The sequence below is a fragment of the Prionailurus viverrinus genome, chromosome C1 (assembly GCF_022837055.1).
Source record: "Prionailurus viverrinus isolate Anna chromosome C1, UM_Priviv_1.0, whole genome shotgun sequence".
Taxonomy (NCBI): Eukaryota; Metazoa; Chordata; class Mammalia; order Carnivora; family Felidae; genus Prionailurus; species Prionailurus viverrinus.
In genome coordinates, this window is record NC_062568.1 from 13,310,224 (window position 1) to 13,328,818 (window position 18,595).

An 18,595-nucleotide genomic window follows, 5' to 3' on the forward strand; every position below is an offset into this window, starting at 1 on the left:
GGGTGAGCCAGGCTGCAGAGTCTGGTTCTCAAGTCCTGAATGGTGGCCAGGAAGGAAGCAGTTCCCTGTGCTGTGCTTCCCATGTGGCTGGCAGCCTCTCTCCAAGGCGCTCACATACGCCAGCTTGTTGAATCTTCAATCACTAGCCCTGAAGGAAACTCTCCCAAGGTAATGCAAATTGTATATAGTGGAGTTTGGAGTCGAACCCGGGCATGCTTAACCTCTTTACTGCCTCTCTTAATTCTAGAACAGCTGCTTTGTTCCCCTCAGCCTCAGGAAGATGTACGTCATGCAGGACTGAGGTTAGCACTGGGCGAGGTGGTATGGGCAAAGTGCCAGCACAACTTAAGCAAAAGTAGCTGAACTCTGGATAGCAGCTTGTAGACCAGGCTTATGAGACATCACTCCAGGCATTCACCTGGGGGCAGGGAGCACTTTCTCCCTTTCTCCACCCGCCCCCAACCCTTCTCTCTGTACGTTCCAGAGGACCCCTCACCTGCATGTCAGGAGGCATCCTTGGACAAAGGTGGTGGACATAGAAATGAGGCAAAAAGAGCCTGGGGCTGGAGCTACTTGGGAATTAAGGCCTCTTAACCTTGCCAAAGCTGTCTCCCCTCACAGGAAAAACAGGGGCATATATCTGCCCTGCACAGTGAGCAAAGGGACCAGCAGACTGCAGCACCCCCTACACCTCACCTGCGCTCTGCTGAGGCTCAACTCCAGTCTCAAAGACTAGATAGAAATGGGCAAAACAGCTATTGGTCAAACTTCCAGCAGATTCGCTCTTTCAAGATAGGGGTTTTAAATTCCTCCTTCAGGGCAGGTGGCTTCCTTGCTTTGAGGAAAATACAGCATAAGCCCTTTGGCAACTGAACATGAAGCAATGCACTTTTCCTAGGATGAGAGAGGGTCGCTGGGGAGCCACACTGCTCTGCTTGACAAGGGAAAGCTGCTTGTGCCATGGCTGGAAGGGCATCTCTGAAGTCGTCTGGAGAGGAGGGAGGGGGAGATCCCTGGCTTTGTCCTCCCTAGGCCCTGATGAGTTTGGGGGGCCTGGACTCTGGGTGAGGTGGACTTGGGCCACTCCATGCGGGAAAGGCAGGCCTTTGAGACTGGCCACTGGCCTTGAGGTAAGGGAACCCGGCAGGGCTCAGTCTATGGGCCTCAGGAGTGTTTTTGAAAGTTATCACAACGTGTTTCGCTACTTTCTGCCATCCGCATACTTGCAGCTATAGCTTAGTCTGGTCCTGGCTGTGCTGCAGCACATTGGGCGGCAGGTCCCTGCTAAGGGGAAGCAACAGCTGCCTGGGGAAAGCCACTTACAGGGCCACAAGTGCGAGGGCAGAAGAATGTGAGCATTTCTGGAGATTCGACAGTGTACGGGGGGAAGGGCAGCCTGGTCAAAGAGGGACTTCTGCTGTCAGCTAGGAAGGCTTGTGACCTCTAGGTGTTTGGGCAATGGGGCGGGTTGGTGGGGGGAGGGGGGGGCGGCATGTTACCCTCTGGTCCCTAGGGTCCCTTTGGGGCCACCCTGGAAAGAAAGAACACAGGAACACAGCACAGCACTGAGCTCTCAAAACAGCTTTATTGACTTCCAGTGTTTCTCCCTCTGTCTGAGCTCAGCCCAGCTGGCTTTGATAGGTCTCTGAGATACAATGTCACAGGGTTAGCACTCTGGCTCCACCGCTCCCCTCCCTGGCCCCTGGGCTCCCCAGGCAGGGAGGAGGAGAGGCAGCTCGTTTGTGTTGGGAGAAAAAGGATGGGCAGCAGGGTCAGAGGCCAAAGAAGCCATACAAGCAGCAACATGCCCAGAGCGCCCATTACACACCAATCCTGGCCATGCGTGTGCGTGCACACACACACACACACACACACACACACATACACACACCCACTCACTCACACTCCTTCCCTTCCAAGCTCTCTGCCTGCCCACACCCATCTATCAGCCTTCTGGGGTCATGGCCCGCTTGTCGATCCTACCCGGGCTTGGGGCTTATTCCTTGGAACCCAGGACTGCCCACAGGGAAAGAGCCTCTTCCAGATGCCGCAGCGCTTTGATTTGTACGCTGTCAGCCCGGTGCCAGCAAGAGGTGTCAGGGGAACCGAAGCTTGGTCCATTACCCCTTCATCCACATTCTTGCCACCCAGGCCAGAGTCAAATCAGATGACAAGATCTCCCCATCTCACAGCAAGTGACAAGCCGACCTGGGCTAGAACTACATGTCCCAAGATGCACAGCTCCACAACCACGCACCGCTTCCCCCAAGATGATGTATCAGAAATGAGGCAGGGTGCATTGCATTCTGGGACTTGTAGTCCCCCAAAGACAGCACCAAACACCCAGGGAAGAGTTCACAGGCTAAGACTATGGATGCCTCCCCACCCGGCCCCCCACCCACCACCCAGGCCCAGCTCTACACTCAGCATGGGCGAGAGAGAGGAATGGAGGGTCCCCTCCTAGTGCACAGGGGAGGGCGCTGTCCTGTTGGAACTGTGCAGCAGCTCTGGATCCGGGACATCCAGCTCAGAACACATCTGAAGAGAGAGCGGGGGCGGGGTGACAGGAGAGATGGTGAGCAGCAAGCCGTGGAGGATGGGGCCAAGCATGCAAACCTGGGCTAGCCCTGTGGCTCCTCCCTGAGCCCTGATGCATGGTGAAGCAGGACGGGGCACAGTCCCCTCCTAGGCCTCCCTCCTGGGGCACCCTGGCCTTATCCCACCTCTCCAGGGATACCGGCCTCACCTCTGCCTAGTCCCGAGGCCCTGGGGCAGGCTGAGGCAGCAAGAGGAAGGGAGGAGGAGTGGGCTCCAGTTCCGAATCTGGACGAGAGGCTCCCGCCCCACCCAGCTAGCCTCCCCAGAAGACCTTATGGCCCTACCGGCCACAGCATCTTCCTGGTCACACTGAGGCTTTCTCGGGGAAGGAAGAAGGGAGTCCTAGCCAGATGGCATGAAAGCAAGCGATGCGGCCCGCGGGGAAGTGCAGAGAGAAGAGAGCGAGGGAGGAGCAGCAGCACCAGAAGGGAAGCAACAGAGACGTCAGAGCTCAACGCTGCACAGAAACCAGGGTGGGGTGTCTGCAGCTGGACAGGGAGCACAGGAGACTCCCCGGTGTAGCTGCCGACTCCGGCTCAGAGAACCCCAGGCCAAGTCCTCCTTCCTTGAAGTCATCAGCAACACAGGTGGCAGAAGACCTGGGCACAAGAGGCCCGACCCACACCACTAATGCCCTTTAGAAACTCCCCATCTAGTAGGAATAAGTGCATCCTGGCTCCTGGGAGGCCCTCCCACTGCCCGGAGGCCCCCCCACCCTGGGCTGTGCCAGGGACCTATCAGCTGTAGGCTGAGCGGAGCAAATCCCGAGTCCACCCTGCAGTGCGGGTGGACATGGGAGGGAGACCTGCGGGGGGAGCACGCAGTTGGAGAAGGGCTCCGGCAACCCAGGCCGTGCCCCTCTGCTCCCAACAGTGAGCAGGACCCCTGGTGGCCCTGAATCAGGACGGTCTGGGCCTGGTGATCAGAGGATGAGGCAGCGAGAGGCCTTCTCCTCCGGGGACGGGCTGGGTTTGGTCGCATCCCCCCTGGCAGCCTCAGGAGCCCCCCCCATGCCGGGATCTTGGTCCTGAGCCTTGGGCCGCCCCTGCCGTCGACGCTGCGCCCCCCGCCCACCTGCCGGTTTCTTCCCAGCTGCCTCCATCTCTGACAGGCTGTAGGCCATGGCAAGCTGCAGATCTTCATCATCCTCAGAGAGGTCGCTGTCAGAGGGGCGGGAGACAGGGGTCTGCCGGACCTGTGTGCCCCCGGACCTGGAGGTGACAGACTGTTGCTGCTCACGCCGGCTCAGCTCCAAGCCCAGTGCCAGGTCGTCTGGGACACCTGCAGGAATCACAGCCGCTTGCGACCCAGGCCAGGGGAACCCTGCCAGGCTGCCTCGGGCAGCAGCAACTCTGACCACTTCCAGCCCCTCCTTTGGAACTGGCCCGCATGCGTTTTGGCACTTAGCATGGTGATTATGCGCACCGGCAGGTACTCAGCTCCAACAGGTCCGAACAGTCTCCTTGCCCGGGGCCAGTTACTCAACCTCCCTAAACCTCCCTTTCCTCAACTATAAAATGGAAATGATGACACTGTCTGCATTGTCAAATCGTTCAGATGACTAAATAAGACAGCCCTTGAAGCATACTTAGCACACGGGGCTCGCAGAGCTATGGAAGCGGAGCTGTGGTGACCAACCCATTCCTGTGGGAAGAGTTCCACCCCAGGAATCCTGCGTTCTGAGTGTCACGCCTGGCTTTACCCCTTACTAGGTAGGACAAAGCCTGGGGCTTGGGGCTATTTGGGAGGTAGGGTCATTGAACCATGCTGAGGTTCAGTCTCCTTCCATGAAAAATAGGGTGAAAACAAAACAAAATAAAGAAAAGCAGGGCGAGTACCAATAGCCCTGCTTTCCCCCTGGCTGTTTCAACAGAGGTCATGTTATGTGCACAAGTCCTTTCAAAATTGTCAAATGTTGGGGCGCCTGGGTGGCTCAGTCGGTTAAGTGTCCAACTTCGGCTCAGGTCATGATCAAATGGTTCATGGGTTCAGGCTCCACACTGGGCTCTGCACGGACAGTGTGGAGCCTGTTTGGGATTCTCTCTCTCCCTCTCTTTCTGTCCCTGCCCCACTTGCTCTCTCTAAATAAATAAGTAAATAAAAAAATACATAAATAACTTTAAAAACATGCTGGGATGCCTGGGTGGCTCGGTTGGTTAAGCGTCCAACTTCCACTCAGGTCGTGGTCTCACAGTTCGTGAGCTTGAGCCCCACATCAGGCTCTCTGCTGTCAGTGCAGAGCCCGCTTCAGATCCTCTATCTGCTTGCCTCTGTCTCTCTCTGTCTCTCTCTGTCTCTCTCTCAAAAATAAATAAACATTTTTTAAAAATAGTCAAATGTTCGGGGCGCCTGGGTGGCGCAGTCAGTTAAGCGTCCGACTTCAGCCAGGTCACGATCTCACTGTCCGTGAGTTCGAGCCCCACGTCAGGCTCTGGGCTGATGGCTCAGAGCCTGGAGCCTGTTTCCGATTCTGTGTCTCCCTCTCTCTCTGACCCTCCCCCGTTCATGCTCTGTCTCTCTCTGTCCCAAAAATAAACGTTGAAAAAAAAAATTAAAAAAAAAAATAGTCAAATGTTCCACAAACACCAGGCACCCACTAACGACGATGGTCATTAGCTGGTCCTCTGAGACTCCTCGGTTCCCTGCCCCAGCCCCTTTCCCAGGACCCCCCTCTCTGATTCTGCCAGTCTGGAATGTGGCCGCCATTCCTTCCCTGCCCCAAAGGAGTTTGGAGAGGAGCAGTTTGGGAAGGGGGATCTGGGGCCTGGGGCTAGGGCTTCCAGCCAGGGACTGGGTGGCGGAGCCGCTCCTCACCATTGATTGTGACTGACTTCAGCTGCCCATCTTCTTCCACTTCCACCCGTTCCTGCCCGTTCTCCATGATTCTGTGGGAGACGGCCCAGTTTGGTCAGCAAGCGTGCATGAATCCCGCAGGTGCCTTCCACACCCTGGGATGCCACAGTGGACAGGACAGACTCTGCCCACAAGAAGCTGACATTCTAGTTGTATGCCGCCCCCCCCTCCAACCCTCACCCCCTTACCCCTACGCCCAGTATGGTCCCAAAGGAGCCCTCACCTGCGTGTCGTGATGCGGTGTCCTTGGACAAAGGTGGTAGACGTAGAAACAGAGCGAAAAGCACCAGCCCCAGGACTGAAGGAGAAAGATGAGGAGGAGAAATCTGGTATGGAGACAAAGGAGGAGGCGGAGAGGTTGTCAGAGGGAGGACGGAGCTGGCATGCCGCAGTCACCATGCGCCAGGAGCCTTTGTGGGGTCTCCCCGCAGAACTGACAGAAGGCAGGGCTCCAGACACGCAGGAGAGAGGCTTGAGCCTCTCTCTCACGCATGAGCTGGGAGCTGGGATGAGGGGTTCCAGGGCCCAGAGCTTGCAAAACAGGGAAGGGAAAGCACTTACCAGAGTGCCCAGGGAAGGAGGAAGAGAAGGTGAAGAAGGGGCCCGAGTGTCGGGAACCCCGGCTCTGAAGCTCTGAGAAGGGGCCCAGGTCATCTGCAACGAGCAAGCAGATTACTAATCGGCAAAGAGACTTGTCCCCCAAATTGTGTGAACCCTGTCAGTCTAGAAATGTAACCTGATAAGGCTTTCTGATCGTTTTTCTTTTTTGATTGGACTTGTTCACAAATTAAATTTCTTTGTAATATCATATATGGAAAAGACCCCTGGCAAATTCTGTCCACAATAAAAAATAAAGGAAGGAAGGAGGGATGGGAAAGCGGAAGGGGGGACAGCCAGTTCCTTCCGTATAGGCAGGTAAGCATGGTGTGAAGTCGGGCAGACCTGGCTATGAGTCCTGGCTGTCCCCTTTGCTGTGTGACTCCAAGCAAGTTATCTGAAAGTACCTTTGTTTTCTTAGCTGTAAGTGGAGAGAAAATGATCCAACTCACAGGGTTCATGTTAATCATTCAAAAAATGGTATCTGTTGTTTGTGATGTCATTATTATTGTCACATGGTGCTTTGAGTCTTGCTTTCACGGTTGTTATTGTGCAAGCCTAACAATGTATTATTGTTACTATCATTTAATAAGGCGAGTCTCTGTGGGTTCAGGCCTGTGTAAGGTTCTGTCCCAGCTGTCACTGGATCCACCCCCACAAAATCTTCTGTCTGCGGAATTCTGCTTCCCCTTCAGCCTCCTGCCTCAGAGCCTCCCGGCTGATGGACGACAGGCCTAGAGCAGGAGCCGGGCTGGTAAGAGGCCTCCCGAGCCCACTCACCAAAGAGCTCCGCAAAAGGGTCTCCGCTCCCGAAGAACTCCCGGAAGACCTCCTCAGGGCTGCGGAAGGTGAAGGTGAAGCCGGGCCCACCACCACCAGGTTCCGCTCGAGATGGGCCAGTTCCTGGAGGAGAGGCAAGATGGGGAGGGGGCTCAGGGCAAGCATCTCACCCTGAGCCAAGGGACCCCACTGAAGGCATGACCAGGGGCCTCAAGAGACCATCCACTGCAATAACCTGCCCTCCCTCTCTCTTCCATGAGCCGCGTTCATCCCTCCCCACCCCCATTCCACCTACCTGCCCCAGTCAGCCCTTCCCGGCCATAACGGTCGTAGATCTCCCGCTTATGCTCTGGAAAAAGAGACCAGATCATTTCTCCCTCCCTCTGGAATGATGGCCTCCCCTTCCAGACTGGGACCCTGTGAGGTCTGCCCAGTGACTGATGCTAAGGAGGCAGCAGGGTGCACAGGGGACGCGGGCTATAGGTTTTAGCAGTGCCTGCTCTTCACACAGTGGCTCCTTCTCATCTGTAAAATGGACACAATAACAGCACCCACCTCACAGGGTCATTGCAAGGATTAAATAAGATAATCCACATAAACTGCTTAGCACAGTGCCTGATAACTCAGTAAGTGTTCAATAAATGCTAGCTAATAATTACTACTGTTGGTATTAATCAGGGCTTAGCCTAAATGTCACCTCCTCAGAGAGACCTTCTGTGACCACTGTAACAAAAAATGGTACCCATTAATCCCTATCAACATCACCCTGCTACTTTCCTTCAGAATACTCTTGTCTGTGTACTGCCTTGGTTAATGTCGGTCTTCTGGACCAAAATGGAATAAACCCATCAGGACGAGAACAGTGTCTGCTCGTCCTCCATGGTTCCCCAGTACCCAGCAAGGACCCAGCACCATAAACACTCAATGAATATTTTTTGAATGAAGAAATAAATAAAAGACAGACCTGGATTCATATTCCAGCTCTGTGTGACCTGGCGTAAATTACTTCACCTCTCTCAGCCTCAGTTTCCTTGCCTGTAGAGTGGGGGTGATAGATCCTGCCTCACAGGATGGCTGTGAGGACTCCTGGAGATCACACCCACCGGTGCTTGGCACAAAGGAGGTTCAGCACATGTAGGTTACCTGCCCTGCTCCCTTCCCTTTGTCAAGACCCATCCTGCAGCTATCAGACCCTGGGGAGCACAGGGGATCAGGGAAAGAATAAAAGGGTGCTTTGAACGTAGCAGGTGCTCACTTGAATTGAAGCAAAAAAGAAAAAAGTCCCCGAGTCCCCACAGGGAGGTGAGGGGGGGGGCACTTAGATGCCAGGTTGGAAAAGGCACAGAGGAGACAGGAGGTGGCAGCATGGCTTTGGGAAGCAGCACGATGGGGCGTGAAATGGGGGTGCCCTGCCCCTGGCCCTTACTGTCTGACAGCACTTCATATGCCTCGGCCACCTCCTTGAACTTCCTCTCAGCAAATTCTTTATTATCCGGGTTCTTGTCTGGGTGCCACTGTAGAGCCTTCTTCCGATACCTGCAGGAAGTGGTTTCAGAGGGGGTGGGTCAGAGGACAAAAGCAAGCACTTCCCACCATGGAACAGAACGGCCCATTTTGCCCATTAGTCCGCCACGGTCCTTTCCCCACTCAGATAGTGTCCACCCTGGCAGCCGGGGCCGCCTCTGCTGCCACGTTTTAATGGAGTCCCTCTCTCTCTCCCTCCCCTCTGCAGCCAGTGCTAGGGGCTGTAGTAGCAGCAGATGATCATGTAAGCCTGAGAAAGCCCCAGTCCTAACCCCTCCCTGGAGCGCACTAGGGCTGCAGAAGTTAGAAATATGTGTTGCCATGGAGGATACAGGGCCCCTCCTGGTCACAGGGCTTGGACCTGTGTATCCTGCAGGTATCCTGACAAAGCCGACCCCCAGGGGCCGGGATTGGGGTAGGAGGGAGGGGGGAGGCGGGATCCACTGGAGAGGGCCCCACAATGCAGCTCCCAGCAGAACTTCTTACTAAGGGCTTTCCCCTACTCTTCCAGGGGTCTTCTTCCTCACTATAGAGGGAACCCTCCCCCAATCCTTTCTAAGGCCCTAGCTCCCTGGCGGCAAGGCTCCTGAAGGACCCCATGGCGGTGTTGGGGTTTGGGGGGGCGGCGGTGAGAGACTTTCTGATGCGCAGCGGAGGCACTTACGCCTTCTTGATGTCATCAGCGGACGCACTTCGCGGCACGTCTAGGATATCGTAGTAGGATGCCATGGCAACTCGTCAGTAGTCAGATGGGCCTCTCCTCCTCGGGGCTGCAGGAGAGGAGGAGGAGTCAGGCAGAAAGAACCGAGGGCCCCTCCCTGGGGCTGGAGACCCCCGAGGGAGCGGGAAGAGCTCCCAGCCGGGAAGCGGAGCCCAGTGGGTTCTGCTCGGGGCCGGTGACGAGGCTCCCTCGGGCTGCCTTATCGGCCCCCCGCAGGCCGGTGCCACGGGCTATCTCGGCGCCCAGGCCCCGGGAGCCCTATCGCAGCCCCCTGACTCCAGCAGCCCGGACCGGGGCCTCCCAGCCTGACCCGGGGCCCCCCGCCCGCACCTCCTCCGCCGGGAGTCCCTGGCCTCCTGCAGCGCCCCGCCCCTGCCCCCCGCCGGAACCGTCTGGCACCGGCCGCCGGGCTCGCGGCTGCTGCGTAGGACGCGCCCGGCCCAGCTGTGCGCGCAAGCATGCGTCAGCGGCTCGGAAACTACTAGAGACCCAGAGGAGGCCGGCTCGGCCTGTCACCCAGGGGGCGGGGAGGCGGGGGGCTGCTGCAGGGGCTGCCGGGAGATGGGGGCGGAGCCGGCTATTTTGGGCTTGCACCCGGGCGACGTCATCCCTGGACCGGACCCGGGAGACGGGCGGCCGGCTGCATCCAGGCGTGACGCACTCGCCGGCAAACAAGCTCCCCGGCCCGTGGTCCCTGTGTCGCTTTCCTATAAACAGGCTCGATGATCGAAGGCTACTCACCACCTCAAGGACTCACAGACTCCCCCTCTGGGCCTGAATCCTCCCCCTCCTCCCGCCCCAGGTCCTGAAAACAGGCTGCCCCACCTACTTCTCTGAGTAGGTCAGACCTGCCTGTCAGCATCTCGTGACATCCTTCATCACACTCGTCAGAGATACAAGTCAGCACTTACTTGTTTGATTTTTTGATTGACATTTCACCTCCCCCACTAGCATGTAAATTCCACGGGACAGAAATTGTGTCTTTTTTTGCACTAGAGTATGGGAGCAGTAGTGGGGTTCAAAAATATTCTTTGGTTAAATAATGAACAGATTGGAATCTCTTGTTGACAGTTTTGACACATTTGGGGGAGTTGGGGTTAAAAGGTAAAAGGAAAACAAATTTTTAAAAAAAGGAAAAGGAAATTCTGCAGGCTCAAAATTTGTTTTTTTGTTTTTGGGTTTTGTTTTTTGTTTTTTTGGTTTTGGTTTTGGTTTTGTTTTGTTTTTTTCTCCTAGAGTGATCTCATGTAGACCTTGTCAATGATTCCTGGGTTGAGGACTCACTGGAGAGTTAGAGAACTTTCCAGAATTGACTGCTACTTGATATCCAGGCCAATGCACAAGTGTTAACTGAACATCTTCTACATAGTAGATGCGGCTAGACTGTAAAAAGAAGAATATGGCCCAATACCTGGCTTCACAGAGCTCCAACATGATGAGATAACCAGCCCAGCAATATAGCCCACCAGGAAACCTCAAGGTCTTAAAAACAGACAGACCTGGGTTTGTACCCTGGCACTTTTGTGTGGCTTGGCAAAACCTCTGAGGACTCAAATTTTCCTACCTGAGTACAGGTAACGCCTAGGGCTGTTTGTTAGTCAGATGAGGTGTGGTACATAGTATCCCTAGGTCTTAGTACATATCCTCTCTGGCATCATGATTGGCCCAAGCAGTAAGGCTTATGTGAGTTCAGAAGAGTGTTTTCGGCTGGATGACCTAGAAATGCTTCACTGAAGAGAAAGGCTTGAGCCAGACATGAGAGAAGAAGGTGGTGTGCATTTGTCTACTTTCCCTGGCTGCCCACAGTCTGACCCTTCTGCCTGCATTTGGGAAAGTCCCATTGTTGTAGGCCTGGATGGGAGGCAGGCCACCACCTGTCACAAAGCCCTGACACTTGCTCTCCCAGACTTCTCGGCTCCAAGGGTACAAGCAAAAGACATAAGCCCTGCCAATTGAAAGCTCCAACTGGGACTTTGAATGTGGAGCAAGTCACAGAGAAGCAGGGGCAGTTGAGAATTCATTTCCGTAGTGATTGTGACAGAGGAGCCAGCAGCGGCCTCTAGTGTCTGGAGGAGGAAATGTCAGTCTCAGTGCCTGGGTGAGAGGGAGCCTCGCTGCAGCCCCTGTTCTGTAGGGAACAGGGGTCTTGTAGGCAGGCTGTCCTGTGCCATGACCTTGACTATGGTGCTGGCTGCTCAGCTTCCCTTTGGTGCCTACGTGTTTGTGGAGTCTCATCTGGAAGCCCTAGTATTAATTTTGTGTGCTACCCAGCATCTCTCCATTTTATGTTTGTGGGAGGGAAGCAGGGAGGAGTCATTTTTCTTGTTTTTAATTTGCCAGAGCTAATTTCTGCTGTTTACAAGGAGAGCCCTGACTGACCTTAGTTAGTATAGGTGGAAGGAATCACTCCAAAATCTTCCAACCAAATCTTTCTTCTTACTTCTCTTATCTCAGCAGACATTTGTCTAGCACCTACTGTGTATGTGATATTATATTAAGAATTAGGAATACAAAGGGATTTGAGTTGCAGTCCTTGTACTCGAGATAAAAATCTAGTTGGGACATTGACAAATGGTAGCTGAGGGAAATTATGTTGAACACATCTAGCAAACAAAGGGTTAATTTCCTTTGTTCATAGAGAAAAGACAGTGCAGTTTTTTAAATGGGCAAAAGGCACAGATAAGACAGATCACAGAAGAGAAAATACTGGCTTTTAAACATATGAAAAGGTGCTCAATCTCATTCATAACAAGAGAGTTATAAAGGAAAGCTGCAATAAAATACTTTGTTTCACTTATCAGATGATTGACAAAGGTCAAAAAGTTGTACATTGTATGGGCAAGGCTGTGGGCATAGGCATGCTAGTACAATGGTAGTGGGAGAGCAATATGGCACATATCAAAGTTAAAGGTGAATAGCTTTTGACCCAGCAATTCTGATTCTAAGAATTTATGGTTGTACATATATGCAAAGAAGTATGTTCAAGAGTTCCAGCATTTGTTTCCAAATCAAAGGACTGGAAACAACCTAAATACTCATCCATAGCAGACTGGTTAAATAAGCAACAGTGGAGCACCTGGGTGGCTCAGCTGGTTAGGTGTCCGACTTCGGCCCAGGTTATGATCTCGTGGTTCACGGGTTCAAGCCCCGCGTCGGGCTCTGTGCTGACCGCTCAGAGCCTGGAGCCTGCTTCAGATTCTGTGTCTCCCTGGGGCGCCTGGGTGGCGCAGTCGGTTAAGCGTCCGACTTCAGCCAGGTCACGATCTCGCGGTCCGCGAGTTCGAGCCCCGCGTCGGGCTCTGGGCTGATGGCTCGGAGCCTGGAGCCTGTTTCCGATTCTGTTGTCTCCCTTTCTCTCTCTGCCCCTCCCCCGTTCATGCTCTGTCTCTCTCTGTCCCAAAAATAAATAAACGTTGAAAAAAAAATTAAAAAAAAAAAAAAAAAAAACAGATTCTGTGTCTCCCTCTCTCTCTGCCCCTCCCCCTGCTTGCACTCTGTCTCGCCCTCTGTCTCAAAAATAAATAAACATTAAAAATAATAATAATAATAAAAATAAGCAATGGTACACTCTACAGTGAATACTATGTTGTTACCAAAAAGAATGAGGCATATCTGTATGTACTGAAATGGGCCATCTTCCAGGTTTTTTGTTAAATGAAAAAACAAGGGTAAAACAAAGCGTGTCTAAGTGTGCGTACGTTAGTCCCCCTTATCCACGGTTTCACTTTCTGTGGTTTCAGTTACCCACGGTCAACTGCAGTCTGGAAGCAGATGCTCCTCCTGATACATCATCAGAAGTCAAAATTAGCCAACACTACATTATAATACCTACGCTATTCACCTCACTTTATCTCATCCTGTAGGCATTTTATCATCTCACATCATCACAAGGAGGCTAAGTACAAGATATTTTGAAAGAGACCATATTCACATAACTTTCATTAGAGTATATTGTTATACGTGTTTTATTTTATTATTATTTTTAACCTCTTCCTGTGCCTAATTTCTAAATTAAACTTTATCATAGGGATGCATGTAGAGCAAAAGACATAATATATATGGGGTCTGGTACTATCCATGGTTTCAGGCATCCGTTGGGGTCTTAAGCATGTCCCCCATGGATAAAGGGGGGCTACTATATACACATTAATAGGGGTGACTGGGTGGCTCAATCTGTTGAGTGTCCGACTTTGGCTAAGTCATGACCTTATGGTTCGTGGGTTCAAGCCTTGCATAGGGCTCTGTGCTGACAGCTCGGAGCCTGGAGCCTGCTTCAGATTCTGTGTCTCCCTCTCTCTCTGCCCTCCCCCACTCACTCTGACTCTCTCTCTCAGAAATAAATAAACATGAAAAACAATATATATATATATATATAATATAAACAATATATATATATAATATATATATAATATATATATAATATAAACTATATATATATATATAGAGAGAGAGAGAGATGTCTCTGGAAGGAAACACTAACAAAAAAGTTAATAGTGGAGGCTGTCAAGAGGGACAAAAGAAGAGGACTTATTTCCACTTAGAGACTTATTCTTGCTGTTTGTTTGGTTTCTTATTATTTTTTAATGTTTATTCTTGAGTGAAAGAGAGAGAGAGAGACAGAGAGAGCACGAGCAGGGGAGGGGCCGCCCAGGTGCCCCTATTGTTGCTGTTTGTAAATCTTTTTTGAACCTTTTCAATTTAGAAGCATGGTCACATAATAACCGTTCAAATATACACATATTTTTTTTTAATCTAGGAGAAGTAGGATATTGGCAAGAAGCTGGGTGCCACCATACAAGGCAGTCCATGCCAAGTGCCAGATGAGTGATAGAGACAGACAGTAGGTGCTGGGAGAATCTAGAGAAGGGGGAGCTTCCCAGGGCTGGCTGGTTCTGGGTGACCGTGACCTAAGCTGGAAGGAATGGCAACACAGAGACAAGCAGGGGGAGGTGGCGTTCCAAAAGGAGGGGATGGTGAGAAAGCAGCTTTGGAGGCAGGCATATTCCTGACACACCAGAGATGAAGGAATAAATGCGTTGGGTGGAATCCAAGTTGGGAATCTGTCTTTGTGTCTGCCTGCAGGAGGTAATTGCACCCTGCCTTTAGAAGCATCAGGGATGAAAGCATTCCCTGTACTGAGGGAGTCCCCAGGAGCCTGGGTGGCGCTCCCAGCTGCCCCATGGAGGTCTGGGTTGCCACCTCCCCGCACCCACGCCCAGTCCAACCTAGGCCTGCCGGTGCCTGCCAGCAGAGTTACTAGCTGGGAGGCCTTGCAGGGTTTGAGAGGAGACGGCCACACAGCTGCCCAGGGCGGGCGGGCTGCTACAGCAGACAAGAGGGGCGCCTGGCCCCTTCTCTGGATGCCCAGCAATCCTGGCTGGTGAACACCTCACATCCTTCTGGCCTCTCCCAAGCCCTCACCTCACACCCTACGAAATGTTGGAAGCAGGGGCCCTTTCCAGATGACACCGACAGCCCCCAAACCTGGCTCCGAAGTTGCTTCTGCCCTTGTTCAGTCCCAGAAGCTGTGTCTCTGCCGCCCCCCCCCCCATGCCCTCCACCACAGCGCCTGGGCAAGGGAGTGTCAAGCGTCACCCCCTCCTTGCCTTTGAGGTGCCTGAGTCACTGTCTGGGCATTAGAGGCCTGGCAAGCCCAGAAGAGGTGGCTTCTGGGGAGGTGCCTGGAACTCCTGTGGAGAGGAGCGGGGAGGGCACCCAAGGAAGGAGAGGACAGCAGCATAAGCTTCTGTCCAGGCTGACCTGGATTCGAATCCCAACTCCTCCATTTACAGCTGAGTACCCTCGGGCAGGTCCCATAACCTCTCTGAGCCTTAGTCTCCACATCTGTAAAACAGACATTCACTTAGCAAGTCAATTCAACACATATGTCACCTAATATGTTGACCCAGAAATATATTCTGAATATATTCTGGATGCTGAGAATAGAACAAGCCTTGTTCTCATGAAGCATCCAGTCCAGTGTATATAACTGTATTTACCTCAGTATTAAACAAGGTAATATGGGTACGGGGTCTGGTACATGGTAGGTGCTCGATAACTGACAAATGTTTCTTGAGATTTGAAGGGCTCCCGAAATAACCCCTCTTCTCTTCGCAGGTTTGAAACCAGCTGAGAGAAGGAAAGACACGGGAGTCAGGTAGAGATTTGAAGTCAGCCCTTTTAGGGAAAAATGTGGACTTAAAGAAAAAGAAAAAGAAAGTGGATTTGAGGGTATAGCTGAGCTACTCAGCCAAAATGGGCTTCTAAGTGCTCCCACTGAATTAAATTACTCCCACCACGACTAACACACACACACACACACACACACACACACACACCTTTAGGTCTCTTTCTTCCCAGGACAGAGCTGCCCCTATATGCTTAAATCCTCAGAGAGGAATTGAGAATACATGCTCTCCCTGGGCAAATTATCGTAAAATGGAAGGAAAACACTGCTGCCCTGGGCATGCCCCTTGGCTTCTCTAAACTCCTCCCCACCCTGTTGCTTTCACTCCATCCTCCACTCACTACAGAGCAGTCATCGGGACAAGAGTGACAAGGACAGGTGAGGGGTGCCAGGAGTCACTCCATTTTAATCCACCACAGGCCCTGAATGCTGGACCTGGGGTGGGTATGGGCATGGTTTGCCTGTTTTCTCTGAAATGCACTTCCCCCACCTTCCCGGCCCTCCTCTGTACCTCACAGGCTGTACCCCCTTGGACCCAGGCCCCCTTGCCAATTAGCTCCTGTCTAGTTTCAGACAGGGGGAGATTTCTAGCCAGAAATTGAGGGCAGGAGGAAGGAGAAGCCAGGGTATTTCTCCCCCTCTCTCTAAATCAGGGGGCACCCCAGGCAGTGGTTGTGTCTCCTCCATGGCTCTGGTCCAAATGTCCCTCCCTCCTTGGTCCCTCCTGCCACGTCTGGGCAGCCCTGCCGTGGCTCTAGCTCCCACCTGGCATCCCAGCTCCAAGGCTCTGACACCATCATCTCATCCCCTGGCTCCTCCAGCCCTAGGATTGCTAGCAGTTTCCTGGGGCTACTGATCTTTCAGTTGCCTTCCCAGCATCCAATCCTGGGAAAGGGAGGCTGCAGGAAGGACAGAGCTGAGGGCAATGCTAAGCAGTGAATCTCTTGGGGGTGGGGGTGGGGATGGGGGGTGGGGACTGCCCTAGTTTCAATCCCTCCAATGGTTCAATCATTTCTCTAGCCCAGCAGAGGCTACAGAAAATCCATATATAAAGATTTTACAGCCAGCCATCTGGTTGGAAGCGCGGGCTTGCCTAGCACGAGGCATGGGATTGAAATAAAGGTCACTTGTCGTTATCAAAAAGTGGTGAGTATTGACGGAGATTACAGGGAGGTCAGCCCCTCCGCCCCCCGCCAACACACACACACACACACACACACACACACACGCGCACACACACACAATTATTTCCCCACTGTTGCTGCCAACATGCCACTGTTCGGCCTTAATGCCACCTTCTGGATCTTCTGAACCCAAACCTCCTGCCTGAAAGAGCAAACCTTCAATATGCAGGGAGGCTTAGTGAGCCCCAGCTGTGTCAGACTCCTCTAAGTCACCACTTCGGACCCTCCTGGTCTCACCAGGCTCTGGTTGCAGCCCTATGTGCCTGGGACCAACTTCAATTACCTCCTGACCAGGGTTTCCCTGGTGATGCTACAGACCAAGTGTGTGCAACCTCACAAGTGCAGGGGAGTTCATGCTTGATGGGGTGAAGGCTTGACCAATGGAGGAAGGGAGCAGGTGCATGAATTTCCCCACCTACACCCCCTCTCCTGCCCCCCCCCCACCCACCCAAGGAATGATTCTGAGATGCCATTTATTCGGCTGCATCTTCTCTAGGATGAATTCTGCCCCCTTTTCTGCTTTATTCTCCTTGGCCCCCAATCTGCTTCCTGGAATTGCCTCTTTAATAAAATCTGGAACCAGGTCTGCTTTCTGGGGAACCCAGGCAGAGATCCCAGCCTTCTTACCTCTCTCTTTTTTCCCCGAGAGAAAAAAGACCCTGTGCGACAGTAAGCCCACGGTCCTTTAATTACGGCAGACACACAGGAATCCCCTAGTATTCATGCCCCTCTTCCCCTCCCTCCCCTTCAACACTATCATGCCCACCTCCACGTAATCCTTCTCCAGGGCAGCCATATCCTCCCGGGCCTCAGAGAACTCCCCCTCCTCCATGCCCTCGCCCACGTACCAGTGCACAAAGGCCCTCTTGGCATACATCAGGTCGAACTTGTGGTCCAGGCGGGCCCAGGCCTCGGCGATGGCAGTCGTGTTGCTCAGCATGCACACGGCGCGCTGCACCTTGGCCAGGTCACCCCCGGGCACCACGGTGGGTGGCTGGTAGTTGATACCAACCTTGAAGCCCGTGGGGCACCAGTCCACGAACTGAATGCTGCGCTTGGTCTTGATGGCGGCGATGGCGGCGTTGACGTCCTTGGGCACCACGTCTCCGCGGTACAGCAGGCAGCAGGCCATGTACTTGCCGTGACGGGGATCGCACTTCACCATCTGGTTGGCAGGCTCGAAGCAGGCATTGGTGATCTCTGCCACGGACAGCTGCTCGTGGTAGGCCTTCTCTGCAGAGATGACCGGCGCATAGGTGGCCAGGGGGAAGTGGATGCGAGGGTAGGGCACCAGGTTGGTCTGGAACTCCGTCAGGTCCACGTTGAGGGCCCCGTCGAAGCGCAGGGAAGCCGTGATGGACGAGACGATCTGGCTGATGAGCCGGTTGAGGTTGGTGTAGGTGGGGCGCTCGATGTCCAGGTTGCGGCGGCAGATGTCATAGATGGCCTCGTTGTCCACCATGAAGGCACAGTCCGAGTGCTCCAGGGTGGTGTGGGTGGTCAGGATGGAGTTGTAGGGCTCCACCACGGCCGTGGACACCTGGGGGGCGGGGTAGATGGAGAACTCCAGCTTGGATTTCTTGCCGTAGTCAACCGAGAGCCGCTCCATCAGGAGTGAGGTGAAGCCTGAGCCGGTGCCCCCTCCGAAGCTGTGGAACACCAGGAAGCCCTGAAGTCCTGTGCACTGGTCAGACTGAAAGGGGAAGGGGAAGAGAAATGTGGGCCAGGAAGCTGATGGAAAGGAAAGAGCCAAGTCATGCTGTTTCAAATTCCCCCCCAAAATGCATTAAATCCTTGGAAGACTTTTCCAAATGCACAAAATAGATCCTCATAGGGAGGGCCCCCTCTCTCTCTTGTTCTTCCTTTCTACAACCTCCCGAGGTGCCCGCACACAGCTCTCTTGAATCTCATGACATAGTCACTTTTGTGATCATAACTTGCCAACCCAGCCCAGCTTCATACCTGTTTACCCCTGATTTAATTTCACATGTTTCTGGAGGGCTTCCTTACTGAGATCAATAATCTAGGAACCTGATCCCCATCCTCAGTGGAGGCCAAAGTCATTCTCAGAGCCTTGGGCCAGGAATATTTGGATCCCTGTTTTTCACAGGGCCTTCTGCCCACATCCCTGCCATACAAGGTGATATTCTG

The 18,595-nt window shown here is 53.2% G+C and overlaps 1 protein-coding gene and 1 pseudogene across 2 annotated transcripts; both read right to left on the minus strand.

The window, feature by feature from the left end:
• Positions 1–1,566: 1,566 nt before the first annotated feature.
• DNAJB2 (DnaJ heat shock protein family (Hsp40) member B2) lies at positions 1,567–9,569 on the minus strand. 2 transcript variants are annotated; one of them, XM_047873378.1, is made up of 10 exons: positions 9,404–9,564; positions 9,017–9,122; positions 8,255–8,364; positions 7,124–7,177; positions 6,829–6,951; positions 6,013–6,105; positions 5,675–5,777; positions 5,413–5,483; positions 3,673–3,879; positions 1,567–2,538 (listed from the first exon to the last, which is right to left on the minus strand). In XM_047873378.1, exons 2-10 carry the CDS (start codon positions 9,079–9,081, stop codon positions 2,528–2,530), a joined length of 837 nt encoding a protein of 278 aa, XP_047729334.1. In that variant the 5' UTR covers positions 9,082–9,122; positions 9,404–9,564; the 3' UTR covers positions 1,567–2,527. The 2 variants fall into 2 exon arrangements, with proteins under 2 accessions (XP_047729334.1, XP_047729333.1); XM_047873377.1 differs by having other exon boundaries at positions 1,567–3,879; positions 9,404–9,569.
• Positions 9,570–17,157: 7,588 nt separating this feature from the next.
• LOC125173356 (tubulin alpha-1B chain-like) lies at positions 17,158–18,135 on the minus strand (annotated as a pseudogene).
• Positions 18,136–18,595: the final 460 nt, after the last annotated feature.